Source organism: Zootoca vivipara, chromosome 13 (genome assembly GCF_963506605.1).
Source record: "Zootoca vivipara chromosome 13, rZooViv1.1, whole genome shotgun sequence".
Lineage (NCBI taxonomy): Eukaryota > Metazoa > Chordata > Lepidosauria > Squamata > Lacertidae > Zootoca > Zootoca vivipara.
In genome coordinates this window covers 9,072,186-9,100,176 of record NC_083288.1, presented here as the reverse complement: position 1 = coordinate 9,100,176, position 27,991 = coordinate 9,072,186, and the positions used below count along the sequence as shown (strand labels likewise).

The 27,991-nt window shown below is 45.8% G+C and overlaps 2 protein-coding genes across 3 annotated transcripts in view; one reads left to right on the top strand and one right to left on the bottom strand.

The window, feature by feature from the left end:
• Window positions 1-226: 226 nt before the first annotated feature.
• Window positions 227-5,000, top strand: FABP1 (fatty acid binding protein 1). The gene is made up of 4 exons (XM_035135706.2): window positions 227-371; window positions 1,277-1,449; window positions 2,661-2,753; window positions 4,863-5,000. Exons 1-4 carry the CDS (start codon window positions 305-307, stop codon window positions 4,911-4,913), a joined length of 384 nt encoding a protein of 127 aa, XP_034991597.1. The 5' UTR covers window positions 227-304; the 3' UTR covers window positions 4,914-5,000.
• A 1,415-nt stretch (window positions 5,001-6,415) lies between these two features.
• Window positions 6,416-27,991, bottom strand: part of SMYD1 (SET and MYND domain containing 1) — a 33,872-nt gene continuing 12,296 nt past the window's right edge. Inside the window, exons 2-10 of one of the 2 annotated variants that reach the window (XM_035135704.2) lie at window positions 25,693-25,869; window positions 22,787-23,000; window positions 19,705-19,835; window positions 17,198-17,236; window positions 12,616-12,808; window positions 12,324-12,416; window positions 10,801-10,964; window positions 8,754-8,922; window positions 6,416-6,833 (exon numbers count right to left, since the gene is read on the bottom strand). In XM_035135704.2, the coding sequence (XP_034991595.1) occupies window positions 6,675-6,833; window positions 8,754-8,922; window positions 10,801-10,964; window positions 12,324-12,416; window positions 12,616-12,808; window positions 17,198-17,236; window positions 19,705-19,835; window positions 22,787-23,000; window positions 25,693-25,869 (1,339 nt within the window). In that variant the 3' untranslated portion in view covers window positions 6,416-6,674. The remainder of the gene's footprint in view (window positions 6,834-8,753; window positions 8,923-10,800; window positions 10,965-12,323; window positions 12,417-12,615; window positions 12,809-17,197; window positions 17,237-19,704; window positions 19,836-22,786; window positions 23,001-25,692; window positions 25,870-27,991) is intronic. The other variant, XM_035135705.2, reaches the window with a different exon arrangement.

Sequence of the window (27,991 nt, the reverse complement as noted above, 5' to 3'; positions counted from 1 at the left end):
TCAATGTCACTTGCATATTTTTGCCCTAACTTTTACGAATGTTTCTTATTATATGTATTCAGTCTGCAGAAAACAGAGGCTTTCTGACACGGCAAGTGCAACTTCTCAAATACACTCAGTTAAGGTGTTTTAGTGATATTGCCTATCACTTAGGTACAAAGTTGATGCTTCAGCAAAAGGGGGAAGGAGTGAAATCACTTAACCTCTGACCAAGTTTCAAGGCAAGGGAGGGTTATAAAAAGAAGCGCTGGCTTCGGAAGGAGCTGCCTTCCCTTCTCTTCTGTCCAAAGAGCCCATCGCCATTATGAGCTTCAACGGAAAGTTTGAACTCCAAACCCATGAGAACTTTGAGCCCTTCATGAAAGCCATTGGTAAGCTGGTCAAATGGTGGTTATCTTGTTTGTGCTCCCTGCCTCGCCATTGTCTTCACTTTTGTCTTTCAAAAAGGGATTTGAAATCCAACAGAAAGCAGTAAAGAATGGGAAAAAAATGTTATGGCGCTTTTGTCTCAAATGTAATTTGTGTAGATTAGATTCTTATGGTCACATGTTGTCCTTTTTATATTCCTTCCTTTCCTGCTGGTATTAAAATGAATGAATATGTTCTTTCGGTCTCATACAGAGCATAGTGACAATAACCTGCCTTAAAATTTGTGGCAATCTTCGTGCCACAAAAGCAGAATTAACCTGATGTACTGTCCAGTTCTTAGCCTGAAGAGGTTGTGTCTGACAGAGTGTAGTAGCTAAGCGTATTTTCAAAAGGGAGGGTTGTAGCAGCTCTCACTTCAGTCAGATTTCTAATGTGAATATAAAACCTACATTCTCCCAGAGTGCTCACTTGCATTACAAAAATGTATCTCCATAGCTTTTTCTTTCATTTGAAGAACCATCTGCAAGACTCACAAAGAATGTAATCCGATCTGTGTGAAGTGAGTCTTATCGTGATCCAAAGTAAGTGAGCATAGGATTGCAACCTTCATGTGGAAATGTTCTGAGAGTTTGAGAGCTGTGAAGTCCCCACCCCCCATTATTTCTTCTTCTTCTTCTCCTTCTCCTTCTCCTTCTCCTTCTCCTTCTCCTTCTTCTTCTCCTTCTTCTTCTTCTTCTTCTTCTTCTTCTTCTTCTTCTTCTTCTTCTTCTTCTTCTTCTTCTTCTTCTATTATTATTATTATTATTATTAATTTATATACTGTCCTTTATCAAAAGATCTCAGGGCCATAGGTTATTTAATGATCTATTACGTCATTTGATATGACTGTTTATTTACTTCTACCCAGGCCTTTCAGATGAGTTGATTGAAAAGGGCAAGGACCTCAAAAGCATCTCTGAAATTGTTCAGAATGGCAAGAAGTTCAAGGTCACGGTGACAACCGGAAGCAAGGTGTTGACTAATGAGTTTACAATCGGAGAGGAGGCTGAGCTGCAGACGCCAACAGGAGAGAAGGTCAAGGTAGAGTCTCTTCCATTATATATGGCAGGAATGGGGAACCTATGGCCCTCCAGATCTTGCCATAGCTGCCAAGTCTCCCGTATTCCCCAGGAAACCCCCATTTTTCCAGCTGTTCCCAGCTGGAAAAACTGATTTTTTTGTTTCCCCCCCGGTTTAGTCTGGCACGGCGGCCATTTTGGAACTGGGCAGAGCATGCTCAGAAGCGACTTTTGATGCTGCTCTACCCAGTTCCAAAATGGCTGCAGCGCGACTCCTGGTGCGGCGGCCATTTTGGAACTGGGCACAGCAGCATCAAAAGTCACTTCTGAGCATGCTCCACCCAGTTCCAAAATGGCGGCAGCGCTACGTCCGGTCTGCTACTTCCGGTCCGGTCCCTTATTTTTCAGGCTGGAACTTGGCAGGTATGGATCTTGCTGAATGACAGTTCCCATCGGCCAGGCTTGCTATGGCTGATGGGAGCTGCAGTTCATCAATGTCTGGGGGGGATCAAAGGTTCCCCACACTTGATGCAGGAGTTTCTTCTTTGAACTGGAAGCTAGTTTCTAATTAGAACCATCGGATCCCACCTACAAATGTACACAAACTCTATCTTCCTCATATACAGCAGCCTCAAAAGAAATATTATGAAGCTGGCAAAAGCACACACACACCCCCGGGAATGTATGTGGGGAGACCACATTCTTTGATCATGTACCTGCATATTTCTCACTTAATGAAAACAGAGGTGTAACATATTTCAAACAGCCCTACTGACATAGATCAGTGTTTCCCAAACTTTGGTCTCCAGCTGTTTTTGGAATGCAACTCCCATCATCCCTGGCTGATCAGGTATAATGGGGATCATAATCCAAAAACAGCTGGAGACCCAAGATTGGGGGAAACTGCCATGGATCATAGAATCATAGAGTTGGAAGAGACCACAAGGGCCATCCAGTCCAACCCTCTGCCAAGCAGGAAACACCATCAAAGCATTCTTGACATATGCCTGTCAAGCCTCTGCTTAAAGACCTCCAAAGAAGGAGACTCCACCACACTCCTTGGTAGCAAATTCCACTGCCGAACAGCTCTTACTGTCATAATAAAAAGGCAAGCCCACTGGGCACCTATCATGTGTGGAGGAAAACCTTGGCTTATGAACATGTTGACAAGGTGCATGAACATGTCAGTGCTTGAACTGGAACCCAATCTCGGCTGCTTTTCTTTTCCCACAGACCATTGTTCAAATGGAAGGAGACAATAAGATGGTTGTGAACCTGAACGGCATCAAGTCTGTCACTGAAATAAATGGGGACACCATCACTAACGTAAGTCCACCTAGAATGGGGGTGTCAAACCTGAGGCCCCCATTGCAGCCTGGACCACCACAACAATATTTGACCCTAACTGCTCCATTTTCAGAGGGCCTTGGAAGTTAATGCCTCTAGAACAGGAGGAGACAATTTGGTGTGTCCTCCAAATGTTGTTGGATAACAACTCCCATCGGTCCCAGCTGTCATGGACTGGGGGAGGAATGTTGGGAGGAACCAGCTGGAGAACCACCAAGAGAAGAAGACCCAGAGCCCAGGGAGTGGTGGTGGGACAACGAGGAGTAGTCAGAGGGAGAAGACTGGGAAGAGGAGGTGGCAGAAGCTGAAAAGCTTACAGGGCTTAGAGAGGTGGGAGAGTCAGTGGCACAGAGAAGTCCAGAACCAGAGGCAGAAGCCGAAGAAGGCAAGGAGAGAGGGAGGAGGCCGAGATGCAGAGATGAGTCAGGCGAGTGAAGAGTCACGGGTGTCTCCCCCTCCTGCTGTGACAAGCTCCCCTCCCCCTTGTCTCCCAGAACCAGAAGAGGCGTGAAAAGGGCAGAGAAGTGGTTGGCTGAACGCAGGTGCAGTCTCTGATAGCTTGGGGAAAGCCCTGGAGAGGAGGGGACTTAAGGCGGGGACTTTCAGTCTCGGCAACTGCTTCACGGGGGCAAGACCTGCCGGAGAAGAGTTGCTGTGCTCTTTAGGCCTGACCCTCAGCCAAGTTTGCAGGGCAGAGATTGGGTTTTTTGCTAATAACACCAACTCTGAATGTTGTGATTTACTGATGGCTCGCTCTTTGACACCAGCCAACATAGCTCATGGTCAGGGCTGGTGGGAGTTGTCGTTCCACATTGGCTACCCTGCACTAGAATATCAAAGGAGTTGACATATTCCTTGTATCCATACTTTTTTCAGTTTCAATGCATTGGGTGGTAGAATGTGAATATTTCATTATATGGCAGGGAGCCACAGTCTTTGGGGCATCTGCTAAGTGTAGAATTGGCCATCCCATTGGAAGTTTTACACTCCTGGTGCAGATGTATAAGAGAACAGCATCCCATCCCATGAACAAAGCAAGTATTAATCATTCTTGGGAAGGCTAACTTGCCACTTGAGGTCATCCTGAAAAAGATTCCTCATGGTATGAATGTATATACTACTTTGAGTAGGAGGCAAAATCCCCTTACTGGTTTTTTTATGCCTATATTGATTACTTTTTTTTTTTTAATTGGGGGATTTTTCAAAAAAGCGCTGTTAATGATTCTAGAGTGGTTTACAAAATCTGGGTCAGATAACAGGGTGTCAGGCATTGGTTGCTCCCAAAATATCGGTGATTGTTACCTTATTATAATGATTGGTGATACCAAATAGAAATGGAGTAATATTTTGGGGGACCCATATATACCAAATGTGCAGTGGGCTCAAGACTCTGGGTTCAAAGTTTGACTGCATCATGTATGCTAAGCACAGGATCAGTAGCTATTGGGGAAGCAGGATGCAGGGAAATTCAATTCAGTTTGCATGCCTAGGCAAACCAATCTAATTCAAACCTTTCCATAAACAATCCATGAACCAGAACACAGTCATTCTTTGAAATTCACGCCCTTCTGATTTTAGCAATGCAGTTTTGCAGCCAAATAATAAGTAATAGAGGGCACTCCAGGGACCCAGGTGGTGCTGTGGGTTAAACCACTGAGCCTAGGGCTTGCTGATCAGAAGGTCAGCGGTTCGAATCCCTGTGATGGGGTGAGCTCCCGTTGCTCGGTCCCAGCTCCTGCCAACCTAACAGTTCGAAAGCACGTCAAAGTGCAAGTAGATAAATAGGTACCGCTACAGTGGGAAGGTAAACGGCATTTCCATGTGCTGCTCTGGTTCGCCAGAAGCAGCTTTGTCATGCTGGCCACATGACCTGGAAGCTGTACGCCGGCTCCCTCAGCCAATAACGCGAGATGGGCGCCGCAACCCCAGAGTCGGTCATGACTGGACCTAATGGTCAGGGGTCCCTTTACCTTTAATAAGTGCAAATATGGATACGCTGCCCTGTTCCCTTTTGAAAACTATTTTTTAAAAAAGAAATTAAATATAAAGTGTGGATGATTAAAGCTCTTGTTCCCCCCCCCTTTCTAGACGCTGAGCGTGGGTGACATCCATTACAAGAGGATCAGCAAAAGAATCTAGATAACTCAAGCATTTCTATACTTTTACTGTGTAAAAGTAGTACAATAAAGTGAAATATATAAAAACGCCTCTTCGTTGCGGTCATTATTGGTCTACAGAAGATAGCTATCAAAGACAAGAGCATCCAGAGCAACAGTTAGGGTCAGGCTGGGTCTCTCTCCCAACTTAACAGGATTTATTATAGGGTTGCCATACGTCTGGAATTTTCTGGGCATATAGGAATACTGCAGCCGCAAGTGGAGTCCGCTGGAAATTGGCTAATGTCCAGAAAACTCCAGACATATGGCAGCCCATGTCAGCAGTGTCGTTTTTGCCGATTTTCCTCAGAAGTAGCTCAAAAAGGCCCAATTTCTTTGGCCAAAACTATATATATATAGCAGATGGTGCTGTGGTCTAAACTACAGAATCTAGGGCTTGCCGATCGGAAGGTTGTTCTGTCCCAGCTCCTGCCCACCTAGCAGTTCAAAAATACGTCAAAGTGCAAGTAGGTAAATAGGCACCGCTCTGGCAGGAAGGAAAATGGCGTTTCCATGCGCTGCTCTGGTTCCTCAGAAGCAGCTTAGTCATGCTGGCCACATGTCCCAGAAAAACTGTCTGCGGACAAACGTCGGCTCCCTTGGCCAGTAAAGCAAGATGAGCGCCGCAACCCCAGAGTTGTCTGCGATTGGATCTAACAATCAGGGGTACCTTTACCTAATTTCCTAATATTTTATGATTCATGCTTTATGCCTTGTGAGTGGAAGGAATCAGTAGAGGCCTTTGGGTTTCACCCATAAGGTCTTTGAACACCCATAAGGTCGTCAGAAAAGCTGGATAGCTTTGCTAGGACAGACATTCAGCCCAGAAAAAGGAAGGCACAAAGTGGAAATAAATGCTGCTTTAACTTAAGAATCCCCAGATTTGTTATCTTCTGAAAACCTAAGCCAGGGTCGGCAACGTGCGGCCCATGGGCCGGAAGCGGCCTGCGGAGGCCGTTTAACCAGCCCATGAGCCGCCCAATCCCGGCATGCTGTGCTAAATCGGCGCAGCACAACACGGGGACTCTCTAACACAGCTCCGGAAATTGCTTCTACGCATGTGCAGGCGCTGGAAATTGCATCTGCGCATTCCATGGCGCCGAAAATCGCTTCTGCACAGGCACGATTTTCGGTGTCTTGGCATGCACAGAAGTGATTTTCATGCTGGTTTTCAGCATCTGTGCCTGCGCAGAAGCAATTTTCAGCCTTGCGCTGCACGGCCCATGGAGGATCTCAATGGGAATGATCTGGCCCAGGCAAGGTAAACCTTGCAGACCCCTGACCTAAGCTAAATGGTATGCCGGTTGCCATTAGGCCTGCTGCAAATTAGGAGTGGTACTTGGGGCACACTTAAGGCAACATCTTAACACTCAATAAGTGTACAAATGTAACCTTCATCTGAGATGGATGTATAAACTGTGGCAAAGTGATGTTCTTCCAAAAGTAAGCCAAACACAACTGAATGAAACAAGTGTTGAAGTCACATGTGTCATAATAACTTTATTGATCATTGAAACGAGTGAATGTAGGCTTTGACTCCTTCTGTGAAATGTTTCTAACTCAACATGCTGGGCATGTAGAAAAACCATGTCTCTCTGGTGCTGTCCTCTGGAGATCTGAACATTCAGAACCAAACACCCACTTTCCTTGGCACTTTCTTCCTGTTCAGAACCAAAACAGCTGATTTTTGCACCAGCCATCAGAATTCAGCAAGACACCTCCAGGCTGGCAAACAATCCCATTCTTATTTCTTCTGGAAGATGCCGGGTGAAATCTCATTGGCGGCAGGCTCAGGCATGACCTGGATTGTTTGGTTCTGAAGAGCTGCCTCTCGCATCTTGTAGTACACAAACTCATTCTCTTGAAACATGCGCAGCTCCATCTCTGACTGAATGCGCATGGCCTGAAAGGATGGAGACAAAGAAGGGCCCATGAGACACAAAGCTAATTTCTTGAGAGCCAGGATCCTGCTCTGCCTGCAGAGTGTGAGGAAGCCTTCAACCTTGAAACCCAGTTTCCATCACAAACTGCTAACATTTTACCTTGTCATACTACACGTTGTGCACCCTCTGTGCAAAAACAAGTTTTTAAAAAAATCTGCCGTCTGCATTTCATTATGCTAATCTTCCATAATTTACAGCAAGCAGTTGCTCTTAGGGGTTATGCGAACTAATAAAGGCCAATGTAACTCTCATTTAGCCCCTACTCTGTGGCTTCTGAGGTTTCATAAAGTCCACACATTTTTAAGTGTATCCTCAATGTCATGACAGCTAGAAACAAGCTCTCCTATTCAAATTGAGATCCCACTGGTCAAGCTACGGACAGAGCGTTTAGTGGGGAGTGTTAGAAATTCACATATACAAACTAGGTGTCAAATGGCTCCTTAAATCAGAGTTACAGTTGCCAAAACGAAATGCCTAGTTGCCATTTTGGGGGGGCAGACAACTCGAAAGTCGTATTTTTCAATATGAGTTTTTTGGTTCCTGCAATTCATTCTGACTGCGCAGATAAAATATAGAGGATATAATTCTACAGGGGGTGTTGCCAGTGTGTTAAAACAGCTAAGACCCAAGGATCCCCAGGCATGCAATTCCAAGATGGTGGAGATGTCAGGTGCCATCCAGGCAGCCGGGCATCTTCGCTTGGTCGCAAGTGGCCTGGCGAATTTCGAAGAAAGGTAGTGGGGGTGTTATTGTGTGTGGAGGGTGATTTGTTTGCTACTATGGTAGGTCTTTTGTGTTTTCGTGTTGTAAACTGCCCTGTGATCCTTGGATGAAAGGCAGGATAGAAGAAATAATAATAATAATAATAATAATAATAATAATAATAATAATAATAATAATTTCTTGCATTAAAGACTGCCATACCTGCCAAGTTCCTCTCTGAAAAATAAGGGACTGGACCGGAAGTAGCATACCGGAAGTAGCGCGGCGGCCATTTTGGAACTGGGCGGAGCATGCTCAGAAGTGACTTTTGCTGCTGCTGTGCCCAGTTCCAAAATGGCCACCGCACCAGGAGTTGCGCTGCAGCCATTTTGGAACTGGGCAGAGCAGCATCAAAAGTCGCTTCTGAGCATGCTCCGCCCAGTTCCAAAATGGCCGCCGCACCAGAATAAACCGGGGGGAAACAAAAAAAATCCGTTTTTCGGCTGGGAACAGCTGGAAAAACAGGGTTTTCCCGGGAAAAACGGGAGACTTGGCAGCTATACAGACTGCTATATTTGGGGCCCCTATAAATCATGGGTGACTAAGCTGTGGTCCTTCATGCTGCAGGACTATAATTCCCATAATCCCTGACCACTGGCCATGCTGCCTGGGACAGATGGGAATTGTAACCCCTGCTGAAAAATTTCAAGGCCAAGTAATCACTTGGATCGCTTGTGCAGTCCGTCCGGCCCTTGCGCGCATGTGAACAGAGCTGAATGGCTGTCGCTAATGCACCTGCCAAAGGGATGCCTGGAAACAATTTGCCACTTGGAGCAGCTGGCAAAGAGATCCAGTTTCGAGGGTCTTCAGCATCCTTTGTTCTCCCTATGAACAATCTCCAAATACAGTGGTACCTCAAGTTACAAACGCCTCAGGTTACAAACGCTTCAGCTTACAAACTCCGCTAACCTAGAAGAGTTACCTCGAGTTGAGAACTTTACCCCAGCATGCGAATGGAAATTGCATGCCGGAGGCCCTATTAGCAAAAGCACACCTCTAGTTAAGAACAGTTTCAGCTTAAGGACGGACCTCCGGAACGAATTAAGTTCGTAACTGGAGGTACCACTGTACGTTCAAGCAAACCTGGCTGGAGCCTCACAATACCATGAGTCACTTACCTCCAGGTCTTTGGTGATTGGGTGGGTGGAGCCATGGGTCACCAGAAGAATAGCGTAGGCTTTGCAAATCATCCCATGGCCCGCTTCAATGAGGCCAGCATGCCAGTGAGTCACTCCAGCTCTCATGAGGGCCATCCCAAGCTGTGCATTATTTGGGTGGTAGAGTTTCCTAGGGGAAATACACGAGGAAGCCACTTGACATTTGCAAATCAGCGTTGGGGCATATATGTTGCTTCTTGCCTGGGTTTCCAGCTTGTTGGAGATGTGGCTTCATGGGAAGGCTCAGTCCAAAGAAGGAGGTTTGACTCCATCCTTTCTTCCACCAATGACCACAGCCTCCATAATGGATGGAAAGGTGTGCTAGGTCTCTGGGACTACACAACCATTGCTGCTGTGCCTTTGGACCATGCCTTGGAAGCTGTGGTGTTGAATGGTTATAGGCGCAAGCTGAACTGATGGATAGGTGCTCAAAAAGTGAACATACTAAGCTTAAGGTGGGGTAAACGGTTATGGGAGGGTAAAAGCCTGAAGCCCCTTGGGATCCTCCCAATGAAATTTCACAGATATTTGGGATGCATAAAGACAAGCATCTAGTTCCCAGGGATTTAGCACATGACCACGTAAAGGTTGGATTGGATGGTGATGATCAAAGATTGGATGACGCACACAGCGATAGACTTTGTTCTCCGTGGCTCCCAGTAATTGCTAAGGGACTGCCATAGTAAACAGTTACAATCTTGGATGCCATAGGAAGGAGGTGGGAGCCTGCCTCCTGCCCCAGACTCTGAAATCACCAGGAGCATGGGGGAGATTTAGCCCCCATCAAGGGCGGAGGAAGGGGGTGCAGTGGGGGCGCGCCGACTTGTGTGTAACAGAATGTCAGGCGGCACTCACCGTGGGGCATGTAGCACGCCCAAGCCACACTTCTCTCCTGGGAGTGACGCAGTGGCTTGGTCTGCCCGCTGCCTCCCCCTTAGCTGTAGGGTGACTGAGTGGGAGGAGGCAGGCCCCACAGAGCGTCCTGCCCTGGCTTGCCCCACCCCCACGGGTGGATGGCCCCGCCCCTGGATGCCGGGCACATATCCTGCCCCAGGCGCCCGATCGCCTTGCTCCGTCGCTGGCCCCCATAGCATTGATGCCTCCCCTGTCCCTTCCACCGAGCTGACTCCATTTCTTCACTTGCGGGCAGCTTTGCCACCAGCCCTCGGTCCAAACTGCACCAACAGGGCCCCCCCGGGTAAAACAGGAATTGTTCACGATGAATTGCGCACCTACTCAGTTCATGCCCCAAAGAGAGGCGCTTGACAAAAACACACACATACCTTACCTGATGGCGGACATTTTGGTAGCATTATAAAAAATAAGCATTACTAGCAACACGGAATATATGAACTGCATTGTTTATATATGCAAATAAGTTACAGAAGAGCAGAGAAAGGATGGCAGTGCCCGGTGAACCTAAGCAGGTTAAGACATTGTACAGCTTTCACTGGATGCTTTAAAGGTAAAGGTAAAGGGACCCCTGACCATTAGGTCCAGTCGTGACCGACTCTGGGGTTGCGCGCTCATCTCGCATTATTGGCTGCGGGAGCCGGCGTACAGCTTCCAGGTCATGTGGCCAGCATGACAAAGCCGCTTCTGGCAAACCAGAGCAGCACACGGAAACGCCGTTTACCTTCCCGCTGTAGCGGTCCCTATTTATCTACTTGAACTTTGACATGCTTTCGAACTGCTAGGTTGGCAGGAGCTGGGACCGAGCAACGGGAGCTCACCCCTTCACAGGGATTCGAACCGCCGACCTTCTGATCAGCAAGCCCTAGGCTGAGTGGTTTAACCCACAGCGCCACCTGCGTCCCTATTAAAGCTCCCCTATTGTTACAGCAAGATGAGTTGGTTTGCAGTCAGCATCATGTTTCATTTTGGAAAACTGTTTCAAAATAATTTTTATTTGTTGCATTTTTATTGCGGCTGTACGCTGCTACAATATTCGGTAACTTTTAGCAGCCTAGAAATATTCCAAATAAATGAATAGAATGGATATACATACACGTAACCATCCACCATTCGTTTTGAATAACCAGCTGCCTCGTCAAAGAGCTGGAGGTAAGAGAGAACTTCCGACATGATGCTGAGGATCCGGAGTAGGTAAAGGTTTGTGTCTCCCAGCACTGGGTCCTGCTTATCCAGACACTCTCGACACAGCTTTACAACCTAGGACAAACCACACACAGAAAGGAGGATGATAGAAAGAGGTACATTTGTGGCAGAACAAATCTGCCTCTGCAATGCATAGCTCTGAAGACATGGTGTTTTACAAGGGAGTTGGAGCAAACATATACGACTGGTTTCGGTAACTGCTTAACACACATATCCAAAATAATATTTTGTTTCCCAAGAGGATAGCTATTCCTTTCCTGTACAGTTGTCATTGTCAGCTACCACACTATCATGTTGGGGGAATGGGGTGTTTGGTGTGTTAGGGGAAGGGTAGTACTTCTGGTGGGGGAAACACCGTGCTCCTTCTGGGGTAGTTTGGCCCCCACCCTGCACTCAACCCTCACACTAAAAGTCCCAGGTACTCATTAAACCAGGCATGTCCAAAGTCAGTTTCAGGGGCCGAATCTGGCCTGCCGGTCAATTTAATCTGACCCTCATGGCTGTATATGTCCTGGGGAGCAAAAGCTCAGCAACTTCAATCCTAAAGAAAAGCTCAGCAACTTCAGGATAAAATTGGAAGAAGAAGAAGAAGAAGAAGAAGAAGAAGAAGAAGAAGAAGAAGAAGAAGAAGAAGAAGAAGAAGAAGAAGAAGAAGAAGAAGAAGAAGAAGAAGAAGAAGAAGAAGGAAAAGCTCAACAACTTTGGGGTTAAATGCTAAAAAAAAAAAGCTCAACAACTTTGGTTGGCCCTCACGCACGTCATCAAATCTGTCCCTCTTTGAAATAAGTTTGCGCACCCCTGCATTAAACAAATTCCTGGAGTATGTGGTACCCACAAGAGGACACCACTTAACCACCTGAGTTGGATGACATGGGGAAGGCATCCTTTTGGGTAAAAAAAAGGACCTGGGCTGTTTAGGGCTTTATACACAAATGGTAAAACCTTAAACTTTGCCTGGCAGCTACATATTTCTGTTAAGGGAAGGAACTATTTTCATGTTCAGTGGCACCTCGCAAGACGAATGCCTCACGCAATGAAAAACTCGCTAGACGAAAGCGTCTTGTGATGTTTTTGGTGACTCCCAAGACGAAGTTTTCAATGGCCGCGCTTCGCAAGACGAAGTTTTTTGGAGGAGGGTTTTTTTTTGCCGCTTCAACCCGCGCTTCGCAAGACGAAATTATCGCTAGGCGAAGCGACTCACGGCACAAATTAATTTCGTCTTGCGAGGCACCACTGTATTCTATCATTGTTCTTCCCAATCACTTGGAGCCTTCTTTTGGGCAGGCAATTGGGGATCATGGGAAAAAAAATTCCCACCATGTCCCTAGCTATAAAATAATGAAACGTGAGATACAATTGTCTGGGTTTCTTCAACACATTAATAAGCAGAGGACCAACCCTTCTGTGACTCACTTGGTGGTATATCCCTTCGGTACGAGCCTCATCAATCTTTTCCAGGGTTTCCTTGGAGAACTGGATGACGTCCTTCACCACTTCCTTGGATGGCTGTAAGAGGCAAGGGGAAACTATTCAAATGTGCTTCTTTTAGCTCTTCCTATCAGACTCTTCCAAAAGTGCCCAGCTGGCAACCCGATTATCCTTTTATTAGCAAAACTCCAGGATCAATTACATTCCTGATTATGTACACCAGCCAGAGCTCAGAAATTCATTTTAAGAAGGAAATAGTTCAAGTTCAGTCACATACCTTTTCATCCCCCTCTTTCACAGCCAACATCAGGTCGTCTTTGATTCCTTTTTGGCAATGCTCACAGGTACAGTCAAAATAATACTGCTTCTTCAGCTGCTGCCGTCTGTCTTCACTAACATTGAGGAAATCTACATAGGAAACAGTCAGCTCTTCCCCGACGGAGATCTTACCCAGAGCACGCAGCTCAATCCTGGTGTCAAACAAGCAAAGAAGCAGCGCCAGATAAACACCAGAGACTTGTCTGTATAGCGTTCCAGTAATAAAGATATCAGGAGTCACCCATTACCACCCACGATGCCTAGGACAAAAGGATTACTTCCCAGAGCTGTGCGTCCTTTCCACACAACCAAAACCCTGCACCAAGGTAACACAAATCCTGCATGAAGGAAGGCTGTACTTGGCTACCTGCATAAAAGGTAAAGGTACCCCTGACCGTTAGGTCCAGTCGCAGACAACTCTGGGGTTGAGCGCTCATCTTGCTCTATAGGCCGAGGGAGCCAGTGTTTGTCTGCAGACAGCTTCTGGGTCATGTGGCCAGCATGACTAGGCCGCTTCTGGCAAACCAGAGCAGCGCACGGAAATGCCATTTACCTTCCTGTCGGAGTGGTACCTATTTATCTACTTGCACTTGACGTGCTTTCAAACTGCTAGGTGGGCAGGAGCTGGGACCGAACAACGGGAGCTCACCCCGTCGTGGGGATTCGAACCACCGACCTTCTGATCGGCAAGCCCTAGGCTCTGTGGTTTAGACCCTGGCTACCTGCATAAATGTATGCAAATCAAGAAAATGGTGGGGTTTGTTTCCCTCTCACTGCCAACATCATTTCCCAATTTTCTTTCAACCAGAAAAATCGCTTGAAGGTAAGCACTGGGTCTGATTTTTGGACATGGGTCACCCAGATTATGTGGTAAGAAGCTGAGCCTTTGCATAGCTGGACACCAGGTTCACCGGAGGAATCCCATTTATTTATTAAATTTGAATCCACCTGGTCCTCCATGCATTACTCAAGGCAGACTCCCTTAGCTTTAGCAGCTGAATTGATGCACCATCTGATCATTCTCTAGGACAGGCATAGGCAACCTCAGGCATCCCCAAACTTCGGCCCTCCAGATGTTCTGGACTACAATTCCCATCATCCCTGACCACTGGTCCTGTTAGCTACGGATCATGGGAGTTGTAGTCCCAAAACATTTGGAGGGCCGAGGTTGCCTATGCCTGCTCTAGGACAAGGGCATCAAGCTTGAGAGAATGCATGGGGAATGTGGAAATAAAACATTGTTATTTTGCCCCCCCCCCATGGGAATGGCAGCATTTGGGCTTTAGGGAGGCTTTTAATGTTTGATAGATTTCTGGTTTGTTTGTTTTTCTGTTGGAAGCCGCCCTGAGTGGCTGGGGAAACCCAGCCAGGTGGGCGAGGTATAAATAAATTATTATTATTATTATTATTATTATTATTATTATTATTATTATTATTGGGCTATCCTCACAGGTACATCATGCCCTCCATAAACAAAAATGCATTTTGAAAGATCTCCATTTCAAACACACCTCTGTTTTTTTTGTACCATACCATCCGAAACATCTTGTGTTCTACTGTCATTTCAAGAGGGCTGCTTGAATAGGTTTTGGGACTCCCCAGATTGCAGAATGGTGTCAAATTTTTTCGGCCGCAATTCTTCTAAGCATGTTGCATGTACAGATCTTTCCGTTTTCCTCACCTTTCCCCTTAATTTCCAGAGGGGTAGCTGTGTTAGTCTGTTGCCCCAAACAAAGAGTCTTTGGCAAGTTAAAGACCGACAATTTTATTATAATGCCATGGTAAATGTGCTGGACTTTCAGGTACCACAAGATTTCGTGTGCATGCACACTTCTTCAGATACAGTGTGTAGATTCAGATTCGGTGTGTATCTGCATGCCCACGAAAGCTTATACCAAGAACAAACTTAGTTGGTCTCTAAGGTGCTACTGGACATTTTTTTTTATTTTTTAATATATTTTGACTGCATCAGACCAACACGGCTACATACCTGAATTTAGGTACCACAAGAGTTGTTTAGTTTAGTTTTTTTAATTCATTTATTTTAGGCATATATAACCTGCTCTTTCTTGAAAAGCTCAGGAAGGCACGCACAAAGTTCCCTGACCAGGTCCACAGCTGTTTAGTTTCAACAGTGCTACCCCCTAACAGTTCATTAGGACCCTAGATTTGTCGGGGAGACGAGGAATACATTTCTATGAGTGCTTGCTCATTTGCTGCAGGACCAGGGAACTTGTGGACTTCCAGATGTTGAACGCCAACTCACATCAGTCTTAGGCAGCCTAGCTAATGGTCAAGGATGACCAGCCCTGATTTGCAATAGCAAACATCTGCCACAGTGCACTCAAATTCAATCACAACTTTTCAATTGAAAGCACCAGTCCTTTACATGCCACATTAACCATCTTCATAATTAGATACACACAGGTTTAAAATGACAACAATGTGTTAGTTGTGGAGACTTACGTTTCAAGCATGCAACATCTCCCAACAAAGCCCCCCCCCCTTTTTTACAATCAGCTATTCTAGAGACATGCAAGCAATCATTTCCCTTGTAAACCATTCGAGTTTTGACAGCCTGCTTGGCACCCATGAGCCAAGGTGAGCCAACCACCTCGGGGCAGCTGTGGGGCACTCCTTGAAGGCATGACCTGACACCTCCTTGGCCACGGGCAAATAGGAGGCACTGTTGTTCTCCTCCCAGCCCTAGTTGTCTCTCACTTGGACTATTGCAATGCGCTCTACGTGGGGCTACCTTTGAAGGTAACCCGGAAACTACAGCTAACCCAGAATGCGGCAGCTAGACTGGTGACTGGGAGCAGCCGCCGAGACCACATAACACCGGTCCTGAAAGACCTACATTGGCTCCCAGTATGTTTCCGAGCACAATTCAAAGTGTTGGTGCTGACCTTTAAAGCCCTAAACGGCCTTGGTCCAGTATACCTGAAGGAGCGTCTCCTCCCCCATCGTTCTGCCCGGACACTGAGGTCCAGTGCCAAGGGCCTTCTGGCGGTTCCCTCGCTACGAGAAGCTAAGTTACAGGGAACCAGGCAGAGGGCCTTCTCGGTGGTGGCACCCACCCTGTGGAACGCCCTCCCACCAGAGGTCAAAGAGAACAACAATTACCAGACCTTTAGAAGGCACCTTAAGGCAGCCCTGTTTAGGGAAGCAACTCTTCCCTGTAGGTTTTGCCCACAGTGAAGAAGCTGCAAGGACTGTAGGTCCTCTCCTTTCTACAGCTCCCCAAATCTCTTCTCTCCCCAAGCAACCTGAGGCTCTTTTGCCTTCTCCTTCTTTGCTCTGCCCTCTCCATTCTTCTCCATGTTCTGGGAGATCATGGGGAGGGGAGCTGGTCACCGCAGCAGGAGGAGGCACTCTCACTTCTTCAGCACCCTGCCCCCTCCTCCCCAGCCTCTGCCTCTGCCTCAGAGTCTGAACTGCACTCTGCCACAGCCTCTTCCTGCTCACTAAACCCTGTTGCCTCTTCAGCTTCCAACACCTCCTCCTCCCAATCCGCTCCCTCTTCTCCCTCTGATCACTCATCACTGTCCCACCACCGCTTCCCAGACTCTGAGCTTTCTTCCCTTGGGGGTTCCCCAGCTGGTTCCTTCCACCATTCCTCTGCATCTAGCCAGTCTAAGACACCATGTGCTCAACTCTCTTCCATAGAAACAAATGAAATTTAGCATTTATTGTGTTATTAAGTTAATACGTAAAATTTGACATATTTTTTGAGTTCTTAACTTTGGCTGGATTGTCCCCATGGGATCTACACCTACTCATTCCCAAATGCAGAAAGAGGATCCACCAAGAATCCGAAGACCTCAGCCGAAACAGGTGTCACCTTGTGGCCTAGAACTAGCTAAACCAGGCATCCCCAAACTGCGGCCCTCCAGATGTTTTGGCCTACAACTCCCATGATCCCTAGCTAACAGGACCAGTGGTCAGGGATGATGGGAATTGTAGTCCAGAACATCTGGAGGGCCGAAGTTTGGGGATGCCTGAGCTAAACTGATATTGTAGCTTTCAGCTACACCTGCGGCTTTTGCCATTTTAATCGCTTTTAACGTTTTGTCATTCTAAACAGGTGCCAAAAAGTGTTTGTCAATGCAGCCAAAATCAGAGTATCAGACAATGCCTTGTTATTTGCTCGTGTAATAAAAAGATCTACTGGATCTGCTACGGTTACACTACCATCATTAGAAATTCTCATGCTAGCATTGCCGCTGAAAGGATAGGAGAGAAAAATAAATTGGAGCAGGCATTAAGAGGTATGGGGAGGTTTGTCAGAATAGAGAGGGAATGATTGTCATAATCACGACTTTTTAAAAGAAAGACTCTACAAATGCAGGGATTACAAAATGAAGGGTTGGGTTTAGTGGGGCTTTGCATAGAGGTGGTAGAAAGAGTAAAAACAATGTACTGATAGTCATCTTTATAACTTGGTTATTTCTGCCTGTGGGACTTTGGGGTCGGTGCGGGAGGTGTTCGAGCAGGATAGCAGTGAAAGGGGGAATATTATGGTTTCAAGGCCAACCCACCTCATCTGGGTGTGGAACAATGATCTTACAGCCTGATGACTGAAAGAAAAAAAAAAACAGACAACTGCAGTTTGACAGAGGCACACACACTAAGAAAGAAAGAAAGAAAAAGCAAATGGAATCCATACATTTAGTACATCAAATGCTAGCGTACAGCTTTTGAGGGCCAATGTCGAGATCAGAGGCAGCTGTGAAGGTAGCATATCAAATTGCAAGTTGGAGTCTCTTCCATGTCTTTACAAGGCTATTGGCAGGCGACAGAATTGCCACCCCTTTTCTGCAGCCTTCAAATGGGCTCTAAAGACTTTTCATTCTGCCAGGCTCTTAATGGATTTCATCAGCGGCCCTCCCTATATGTTTTGTTCAGTTGAATGTGCTTTTCATATTTGTGCCGTTAAGCTGCCTGGTTGAGAGCACTGATCTCAAGACCCATTTGGAAGCTTCCTTCCTCTCGGTCGACAAAGAGCCATTTGAAATCTCATGGGGGAAGAGGAGGGGGAGCAGCAGCGAGGGAGCCATTTGGACTGGAGAAACTACTGTACAGAGGTACAGTTACACACTTCTTCACTCCAAATGGCCCCTGCTCAACACAGGGGGAATCTAGACACATTATTAAAAATGTTGCGAAAATGCTTTTTAAAATAACGTTTTGAAAAATAGATGCTGAACTTGTCATAGCTCGCCATCGCCATCTAGTGTCACATTTGTATAATGCACTTTACAACACACTTTAAACCAGGCATCCCCAAACTTTGGCCCTCCAGATGTTTTGGCCTACAACTGCCATGATCCCTAGCTAACAGGACCAGTGGTCAGGGATTATGGGAATTGTAGTCCAAAACATCTGGAGGGCCAAAGTTTGGGGATGCCTGCTTTAAACATTTATTTGCAGGCTGCTAATGGATTGTTTCATAACAACTTAGGCCTTTGTTTACTTAGGCCTTTGAAAGCTCAGCATAGGCTCTGTGCCTTGATGCGACTTGGTGGGTGATCTCTCTTGCTTTTGGGGAAGGTTTTTTAAAAAATAAATTTGCTGTATGGGAAGAACCAACAATATTGTGATGACAAGGATGAGATGAATTCCCTAGCCCAGCAACTTCCTTGGTATCAGATATTTATTTCTCCTGTGACTTACCGTATATACTCGAGTATAAGCCGACCCGAACATAAGCTGAGGCACCTAATTTTACCTCAAAAAACTGGGAAAACTTGTTGACTCGCGTATAAGCCGAGGGTGGGAAATGCAGCAGCTACTGTACTGGTAAATTTCAAAAATAAAAATAAATACCATCCTATGCCTTTCCCAGCTGTTGGCGGCGGGGTGGGGGAGAAGAGGCGAGGAAAGATCCCTTCCTCATGACTTCTCCCTCCCCGCCGCCTCACACAGAGCAGGCATAGGACGCGGGTTTGGAGAGTCACAGCGCAGCGCTTCTCCGAACCCCCGGTCCTGTGCCTTTCGCCGCCGCCGCCCGCCTCACTCGAATATAAGCTGAGGGCGGCTTTTTCAGCACATTTTTGGTGCTGAAAAAGTAGGCTCGTACTCAAGTATATATGGTACGCTTTCTTGTTTCTGTTCTGTTCAAACTGTGATATGCTTTTGTTGCAGTATTTTAGTCTGTTTTGAAACTTCTCTAATAGGATAAAAAAAAATTAAAAAGAAGAAGTTGATAATCAGACTGTTGGTATAAACCATCTCCTTCCTTACTGAGGATATTCTGATTATGGTCCCACTTATCTGCCAGGCAGATAAATGCATAGTTTCTGTTACAAGTGCTTCGTTTTGGAGGAAAGACATTTCAGCTATGCCTTTAACTACAGCTGCAGATTCTTTAAAATCCAGGCTGGTGCCACCTGTCTGCTTTTGGGGGGGGTGAGGGCTTCCATCTTGCAAAGCTATGCAGTTTGCATGACCACAATCCTGCAGACCCACAAATGCATGCACAAAGTTGCTTAATTGTGTTAGAAATGAGCTGGAAAATGATTTGTGGGGGAATATGCCGATGTGTTCAAGACCAACATTTGGCAGCTTCATTTTGATGTTCGCTTAAACTTCACACGTTATCAGTTTCCCCTAACTTATCTGTCAAGACCCAAGATTGTTCTGCAGGGTTGTCAAAATCACACATTCTGAGCACAACCCTTAGCAATGTTCTCGGCACAAACCCCACCGGAACAGTAATGTCCACATACAACTCCCAATCATTTTAATGGGACTTGTAGAGGAGAACTTTCCAACGGGCTGCGGAAATTTGTCATTTTCAAATACGTTTTCTCCCCACTGCCCCAAGAACTGATAGGATCTTTATCAGTGACTAGGTCCCAATGAAATGTTAGAAGCCAACAGAAACGTTCACAAGGATGTATTTTCATGCAGCTCCAAAACACGAATCAACACAGCCAGGCAAACTCTCAGCTCAGAGTAGATTAATTTTCTGGGAAACATGATCTTAACCCCTGAGTTGACAAGCTTAGTTTCTCATATTGATGCACAGAAGGAGATGACTTACTTGCCATTGTTAAAGATGACTGTGCAGTTGGGCCAACAGTCATGGTTCACCAGGCAAAGGTTGGGGAAGATGCCCACACCAACTGCCTGCAGCCCCCGTTGGTCACTCAGAGTGAAGCCATTGCAGTTTATCTATTCCACAAAACAGAAGAGCAAGACAGATTAGGGGATCTGTGGTTTTCCAGAACAGGAGCAGCCAAGTTCTGTATCAGGGCTATTTCCTGGATGGTTTTTGAGAGGTAGGGCAGAAGTATTTTGCTGTGCAACCCCAAAGCATAGCAAAGAACAAGGTCTGCATCAAAATCTCCAAGTAGCCAGTGCTATTCCTACTTGGAGGAGACCTGACAGGGCCGTCTTAAGCGCCCCTGGTGCCGTGGTGCGACGGATCCTTCCGGCGCCCCCCTGCCACGTTTCCCAGCGCAGTGGGCAGGCAGGCACAGCGCAGCTGCCACAGGCGCTGCTGCGCGGCGGGCGGGCAGGCACACCGCGGTTGCCATGGGCGCAGCTGCACGGCAGACCGGGCGGACGCAGCTCGCGGCGCCCCCCTGGCAGGCCGGCGCCGTGGTGCCCTGCACCACCCAGCCTGGCCGTAGGGCCGGCCCTGAGACCTGTTGAAATGAACGGGCATGACTAACTTAGGTCTACTAAACTATGTGGGTCCCTGTTTGTGAAATGCTTTCCTCAGGGAGGTTCGCCTGGCACCTTCATTATATATATTTTAGGTGCCAGGTGAAAACGTTCCTCTTCAACCAGGCTTATTCTACAACCTTTTAAATGTGTCTGTGGGAAGGGAGGTCATTGTTTTGCTGTTTTGTTTTAATGATTTCCTTGATTTTAGCCTGTATTTTATTCTGTGAACCATCCAGAGATCTTATTATGAAAAATTGTATATAAATATAAATAATGGTGATGATGGGTCTGCTATGAGTATGACTAGCATTAGAATAAACCCTTTATATATAAAATCCAACAGTATGTTTAATATTGGAACCTCTCACAGGTGTACAATCTTGGGAAATAATCCTTTCTTTCCTACAGGCGCACTCTTTCTCTACATCTTGAATAAAATTTGGTACGCTTCTGCAGACCAGCTAATAGTGAATTGCGGTTAGGGTAGGGCTCTAAGGCTGCCCATTGGCCAAATCTGCTCTTTGACTATTCATTCATTCATTGCCTTTGTTAGTCAAAATTCTTGCGTCACAACATTCAATGGATAGGTTTAACAGTGTATTACTGTTATTGTCATTACAATCTTTGAGCATGGGTTTTTTGTGGAAAGATGACATACCAATGAAGTGACGATGCTAACACAGAATGATATAAACTAATGCGATGTAAAATAAACTACATCAAACTTAAAGAATAACCAGAGCCAAAACAGCCTCAACATATTAAAAAGGTAAAGGACCCCTGACACTTAAGTCCAGCCACAGACGACTCTGAGGTTGCGGTGCTCATCTCGCTTTACAGGCCGAGGGAGCCGGCGTTTGTCCACAGACAGTTTTTCCAGGTCATGTGGCCAGCATGACTGAGCCGCTTCTGGCGCAACGGAACACCAAAACCAGAGCAGCACATGGAAACGCCGTTTACCTTCCCGCCGGAGCGGTGCCTATTTATCTACTTGCACTTTTTTGGCGTGCTTTCGAACTGCTAGGTTGGCAGGAGCTGGGACCGAGCAACGGGAGCTCACCCCGTCGCAGGGATTCGAACCGCCAACCTTCCGATCGGCAAGCCCAAGAGGCTTAGAACAGAGGACTTAAAAAAACCTGACCAGCTATCATTAAAAAAGAGACCTATTGGGTTAAAACCAGCTTGCAAGATAAGTGGTCTTCAAAAAGTACAGTGGTACCTCGGGTTAAGAACTTAATTCGTTCCAGAGGTCCGTTCTTAACCTGAAATGGTTCTTAACCTGAAGCGTGCTTTTGCTAATGAGGCCTCCTGATGCCGCTGCGCAGCTGGTGTGCAATTTCCATTCTTATTCTGGGGCAAAGTTCTTAACCTGGAGCAACCACTTCCTGGTTAGTGGAGTTTGTAACCCAAAGCGTCTGCAACCCAAGGTACCACTGTATAGAAGATGTTAAAACACCAGGGAAGACCTAGGAGGACAAGAAAGCCTGGTTATCTTGCCTTACAAGTACTCCAAAATCTGAAGCAGGGTTAGTCAGCTGGGGTCTTGAGAACCACACAAAACCCACATTAGATCCCATCTGTTGTAAAACCTGAATGAGCTCCAACAGAGCCCCCTTATGCCTACATAGGTAAAGGTAAAGGGACCCCTGACCATTAAGTCCAGTCGTGACCGACTCTGGGGTTGCACGCTCATCTCGCATTATTGGCCGAGGGAGCCGGCGTACAGCTTCCAGGTCATGTGGCCAGCATGACAATGCCACTTCTGGCGAACCAGAGCAGCACACGGAAACGACGTTTACCTTCCCACTGTAGCGCTACCTATTTATCTACTTGCACTTTGACGTGCTTTCGAACTGCTAGGTTGGCAGGAGCTGGGACTGAGCAACGGGAGCTCACCCCGTCGCAGGGATTCGAACCGCCGACCTTCTGATCAGCAAGCCCTAGGCTCTGCAGTTTAACCCACAGTGCCACCTGCGTCCCTTTAGTGCCTACATAGTAAAGGTAAAGGGACCCCTGACTATTAGGTCCAGTCGTGACCGACTCTGGGGTTGCGCGCTCATCTCGCATTATTGGCCGAGGGAGCCGGCGGAGAGCTTCCAGGTCATGTGGCCAGCATGACAAAGCCGCTTCTGGCAAACCAGAGCAGCACACGGAAACACCGTTTACCTTCCCGCTGTAGCAGTTCCTATTTATCTACTTGCATTTTGACGTGCTTTCGAACTGCTAGGTTGGCAGGAGCTGGGACTGAGCAACGGGAGCTCACCCCGTCGCAGGGATTCGAACCGCCGACCTTCTGATCAGCAAGCCCTAGGCTCTGCGGTTTAACCCACAGCGCCACCTGAGTCCCTTTAGTGCCTACATAAGGTGGCACTAAATGGTGGAATGAGCAGCACAATCTAAATATTGTTGCTTTTCCTTTATTCGTCCAGGCTTGGGTCACTAGGCAGACATACCACACCCAAAATGTGAGAGATGTACTGCATGCCAAATTGCTTGTTGTCAGGTGGCCAGAACTCCAAGAAGCTCTCCAGGTCGATCCTCATCTCCTTCTTCTCTTCGTCTCCAAAGTGATCCACATGGTTCTGTAGGTTGTCAATGGAAACCAAGCACCCCTCTGTCAGGCCTCCTCCTTCTTTCTCTATCCTCCACATGATTCGGGCAGCCAACCTAGCAGGCCAAAAATGTACATTGAACCACTGGGCCTTAAGGAGTTACAATCACAAAACCTGGTTACAGTGGTACCTCTGGTTACGAACTTCATTCGTTCCGGAGGTCCGTTCTTAACCTGAAACCATTCTTAACCTGAGGTACCACTTTAGCTAATGGGGCCTTCCATTTCAATTCAGCTCTGTATAGCAATAAACCCATCAGATGTCAATGAGATAAAGAACAAGACATATGAAGGCAGCCCTTATGTTTTTGCATGTGTTGGAAGCCGCCCAGAGTGGCTGGGGCAACCCAGCCAGATATGGCAGGGTATCAATAATTTAAATTTAAATTATTTCAGTTATGTTCAGTAGCCTGTGGTTTGTCTTGGTATTTGTAAGCCTTTATGCCCTGTACCACTAGGTTGCTACTGAACAAAACCAAACTTTGACTGGGATCTAGTGAGTGTTAGTGCATCGGCTAGGGTTGGGCATTGAGTTCACTGATGTTGACTAGATCATCAGGTTAACAGTATAGAATGGCAGACTTTTTTGGGTTGCTCTTGCTAACAAAGCAGATTCCCCCCCTTATGCATTTGAGAATGGAAAACTCATGCTGGTATTTCCCCCCCCCCCCTCCTACAAATACAGTCACAGCTGGCAACCTTCCAGAAGGACTAACTCCGTAGCCTGAAGCATATTTTCCATTACAGCTCACAACACCTTCCAGTCTCGTGTATCACAATGGAGTATTTTTAGCCACTTCTATAAATAGGACAAGTTGATAAAGGAACCCCACAGTGGCTGAACCTGATAGAGAACAAGTGCAAATTCCTGACGATAGCTTAAGATATCTTCCTCTTAACTTCTTGAGATACAGTATTTACTTGTTTCAGGATTTAGTGTTAGAGGAGGTTACAAAATTATTATTATTATTATTATTATTATTATTATTATTATTATTATTATATTACAGGAATTTAAAATAATAATAATTGGTGGACAGTGGAAAAATAAGACATTCCCCACCTTCTTTTTACGGGTGTCATTTGCCTCCAGAGGGGAATATCTGGTTATCTGGCAAACATAATTTTAAATCATTGTGCCCACAATAGAAATCAGGGCAAACTGTCTTTAGTTAGCAATTGTCATTTTAGGCATTTACAGGTGAAACTCGGAAAATTAGAATATCGTCGAAAAGTGCTTTTATTTCAGTAATGCAACTTAAAAGGTGAAATCAATCTATGAGATAGATGCATGACATGCAAAGGAATATATGTCAAGCCTTTATTTGTTGTCATTGTAATTATTTGTCGTTAGGCAGGTCAATTATAAATGGAATGTAAGTAATGAAATGTCATAGCGATGTTTATTTTTGTATTCTTGTAACTATTTTTTTATTACTGTGGAATTTCCAAAAGAAAGCATTTGTCAAAATGAAAATGAAAATAAAAAAGAAGAAGTTGCATTACTGAAATCAGTGCACATTTCGACGGTATTCTAATTTTCCAAGTTTCACCTGTATATGTCGTAAAGAGCTCCCAGAGAGGCTTATAAATAAGTTAAAATAATAAGATATTTAAAAGGAATATAAAACATAATAGAGTAGCAGCCGTTAAGCAATATTTAGATATGAATAATGGCAATATTTAGAATAATTGGGCAATTTTTTTAAAGTCTTCAGCTGGTGCCCAAAATACATCAGGCTTGGAAGAAGGCAGGCTTCCCTTGAGAAGGTGTTCTAGAGTCAGTGAACCATGATCATGTTTTTGTGTGCACTGCTTACTGGTTTATTATTATTATTATTATTATTATTATTATTAAATTTGAATACTGCCCTTCATCTGAAGATCACAGGGCAGTTCACAACATAAAAATACAAAATGGAAACACAGAATGCATAATAAAGGAAAAGGAAAACAAACCAATAACCTCCCCCCTCTCATAAGCGGTTTATAAATTCTTCTAAATAAAGAATTTTTTTAAAAAAAACAGCATCGTGAAATATTTACAAATTGCTGCATCACATGCAGAACACAGATCTCTGTTCCTTCTTATCAGGTTGTGGGACTATGCCAGATCTACCACTGAAAACATCTGGGCCCCCTGCAGATGTTTGAAAAGCTGTTTAACAAGTGATAGTTCTTAATACTGATCCTACTGCCCCCAATACTCATTGCATGTTGTGGGGAGACCATGCTCATGGGTTGGGTGGGAAGAACAAGACCCCAAGCAGCCTAGAGCAGCCAGAGAGAGATTTTTCAGGACCCTGGACAGAGCACAAGGAGCAGAAGACTTGTCAAATGTTTCACTTCAGTCCTTGTGGCCCAGACTGAGATCCTTCAAGGAGAAGCCCTGTGATTAGAAGACTAGTAGTATTTCCAGAAGGTTTTGAGTTCTAGGGAAAGAAGCAAGTAGATGCACCCAAAGGGGTATGTCTTCTCCAAGTTGGAAATCCATGGGGTGGTTATAGGGACATAGGAAGTCATCTTATAATGAATCAGACTATTGGTCCAGCTGGCCTAGTGCTGTCTACAATGATTGACACTAAAGTCTGGACAAAATTGTGTTTTTCCTATTGTGTTTTTCCTCTGTGTTTGTCCATGGCTAAGCCTGCATGAGCACAAATCCATGAGCGAGTGTAATGTTACCGGCCGAATATCCCTTGATCAATTAATTACACACATTGGTTGCCGGTCAGTCTATTCACACACCTGATGTTTTCGTTGGGCGCTTTCCCATGCCTCTTGATGGCAGAGCACTCATTCTTGTGGTTCACCCAGGCATCCTTCTGGCAGGTTCGGTCACAGTAATGGGCAAACTTGCACTGGCCGCAACGCTGGAGCTTCTCATGCCGCTTAAAACAGGTGTGGCAGACAAGGTGGGTGAGGCTGGAAAAAGAGGCTCCTGGTGAGACCGGAGGGCCATCTCTATGCCTGACAACAAAACCCAACTATTGGATTCTTTTGCCCCATCTTTTTGTGCCTGCCAAGCAGCCGTGTCATGATTATGATAATATTTCATTCTCTTGTTAATTATGCTGTTTTAAATGTGCATTTTATATTTGACTTCACTTAGCAATGGTGTTTAAAAAAAGTGTAAGTTGTTTGTTTTTTGTTAAATTGGTTTGTGTTAAATATGTATTCTGTAGCTGACCTCCTTTGGAATGTTTTATTCTGAAATCTTTAAGATAATGTTTTAGTTTTCTGTTAATTATGTTGCTTTGACTGTATTCTCTATATTTGACTTTCTTCATATTGTTTGATTGATGTTTTAGTATTCTGTAAACCACTTTGAGATTTTTCTTAAAAATATAAAGCAGTATAGAAATGAAATAAAATACTAATACTAATACAGTACTACTACTAATAATAATGGAAGCGGACTCATCTGTAGCCATTGGGAGTGCACTTTTCCTCTTACTGGTAAAATACCACAATACCCTCCCAATCTTACCTTTTTTATTTTATAACAGGATATAAGCATAACATTATCTAAACAACTGGTTTCCTCCCTCTTACTCCCAACCTCCCCCAGCAAATATTCCCCATAAATCTATATACATAGTTGGTGGGTGCCAGCCATCAGGGTGCTCATTTGAATACTTTATAAAGGGATGCAATGTTCTAGCAAAATCATTCATACCAGCTGCATGATTTGGGGCATGTACTCTTAGCTCGTTACTCAGATAAAGCAATTGTCCATACAGTAATACCTCGGGTTACGAACGCGATCCGTTCCGGAACGCAGTTCGTAACCCGAATAGTTCGTAAACCGAACGCAATGGGCGCCGCCAATTTGCGCATGCGCAAAGCGCGATTTTCGTGATTTTCGCGCTTTGCGCATGCGCAGATCGCGCGTGCGCGCCGCTTCTGCGCACACGCGCGCGGCGAAAACACTTCCGGGTTTGCGCAGTTCGTAACCCGAACTGTTCGCAAACCGAGGTGGTCGTAACCCGAGGTACGACTGTACTTCTTGTTGTGTGATATTGTAGACAATCCAGTCTTTTGCCATTTTTTGCTATGTGCCGCTACAAGAAGAAAAGCAACAAGTTCCTTCTGCAATAATTTAAATTGAGTATATTTAAAGATTGTTAATAAATGTTGGCCTGGTTTGCATTGTACAGCCTGCTTTGTAACACTCTGACCAGCGATCCTTCTAAAACAGAACAGAAGAAACATTAGCCTTGGGCAGGCTTTGCCCAAGCATAGCTGCCAAGTACCCCGTATTTCCCGGAAAACCCCTGTTTTTCCTTACCGTTTCCCGGCGGTCTCCCGTTTCCAGCTCCTCTCCTGTTAATCTCCCTTATTTTGGCTCCTGTCGGCAGCCATTTTTCTGGTGCTGCTTTGCCCATCTATGGGCACCAGAAAATGGCCAGTGCCGGAAGTCGCGTCTACGCAGGTCTGGAAGTGCATAGACGCAACTTCCGGTGTCGCTTTGCCCATCTATGGGCATTGAAAATGGCCGGTGCCAGCACCAAAAGTTGCGTCTACGCACTTCCGGACATGCGTAGACGCGACTTCCTGTGCCGGTGCTGGCCATTCCAGTGTCGCGCGGCTGCCGATCCCGGATTTCTCCGCGAGAGGCTTGGCAGATATGTGCCCAAGATATTCTAGTGTGTTGCTCCACAACCATCCTCCACTCCTAAGCACACCTACACACCCCAACTTATGTGGAACACAATGTACCAGCCAACAGTGGTGGCAGCACATAATTCATGATCCAGTCTCAGCACTCCATGGCTTTATACCAGGCATTGACAAACTCGGCCCTCCAGATGTTTTGGGACTACAACTCCCATCATCCCTAGCTAACAGCACCAGTGGTCAGGGATGATGGGAATTGTAGTCCCAAAACATCAGGAGGGCCGAGTTTGCCTATGCCTGGTTTATGCAATACTAGGTATCTGTGCACCACTGCTCATAACATTGCACCATCCATTTATAAAGTGCAGTTTATAACGTAGCAAAATATTCATGAAATATCACAACCAGAAAGTGGAACTATTGTGAG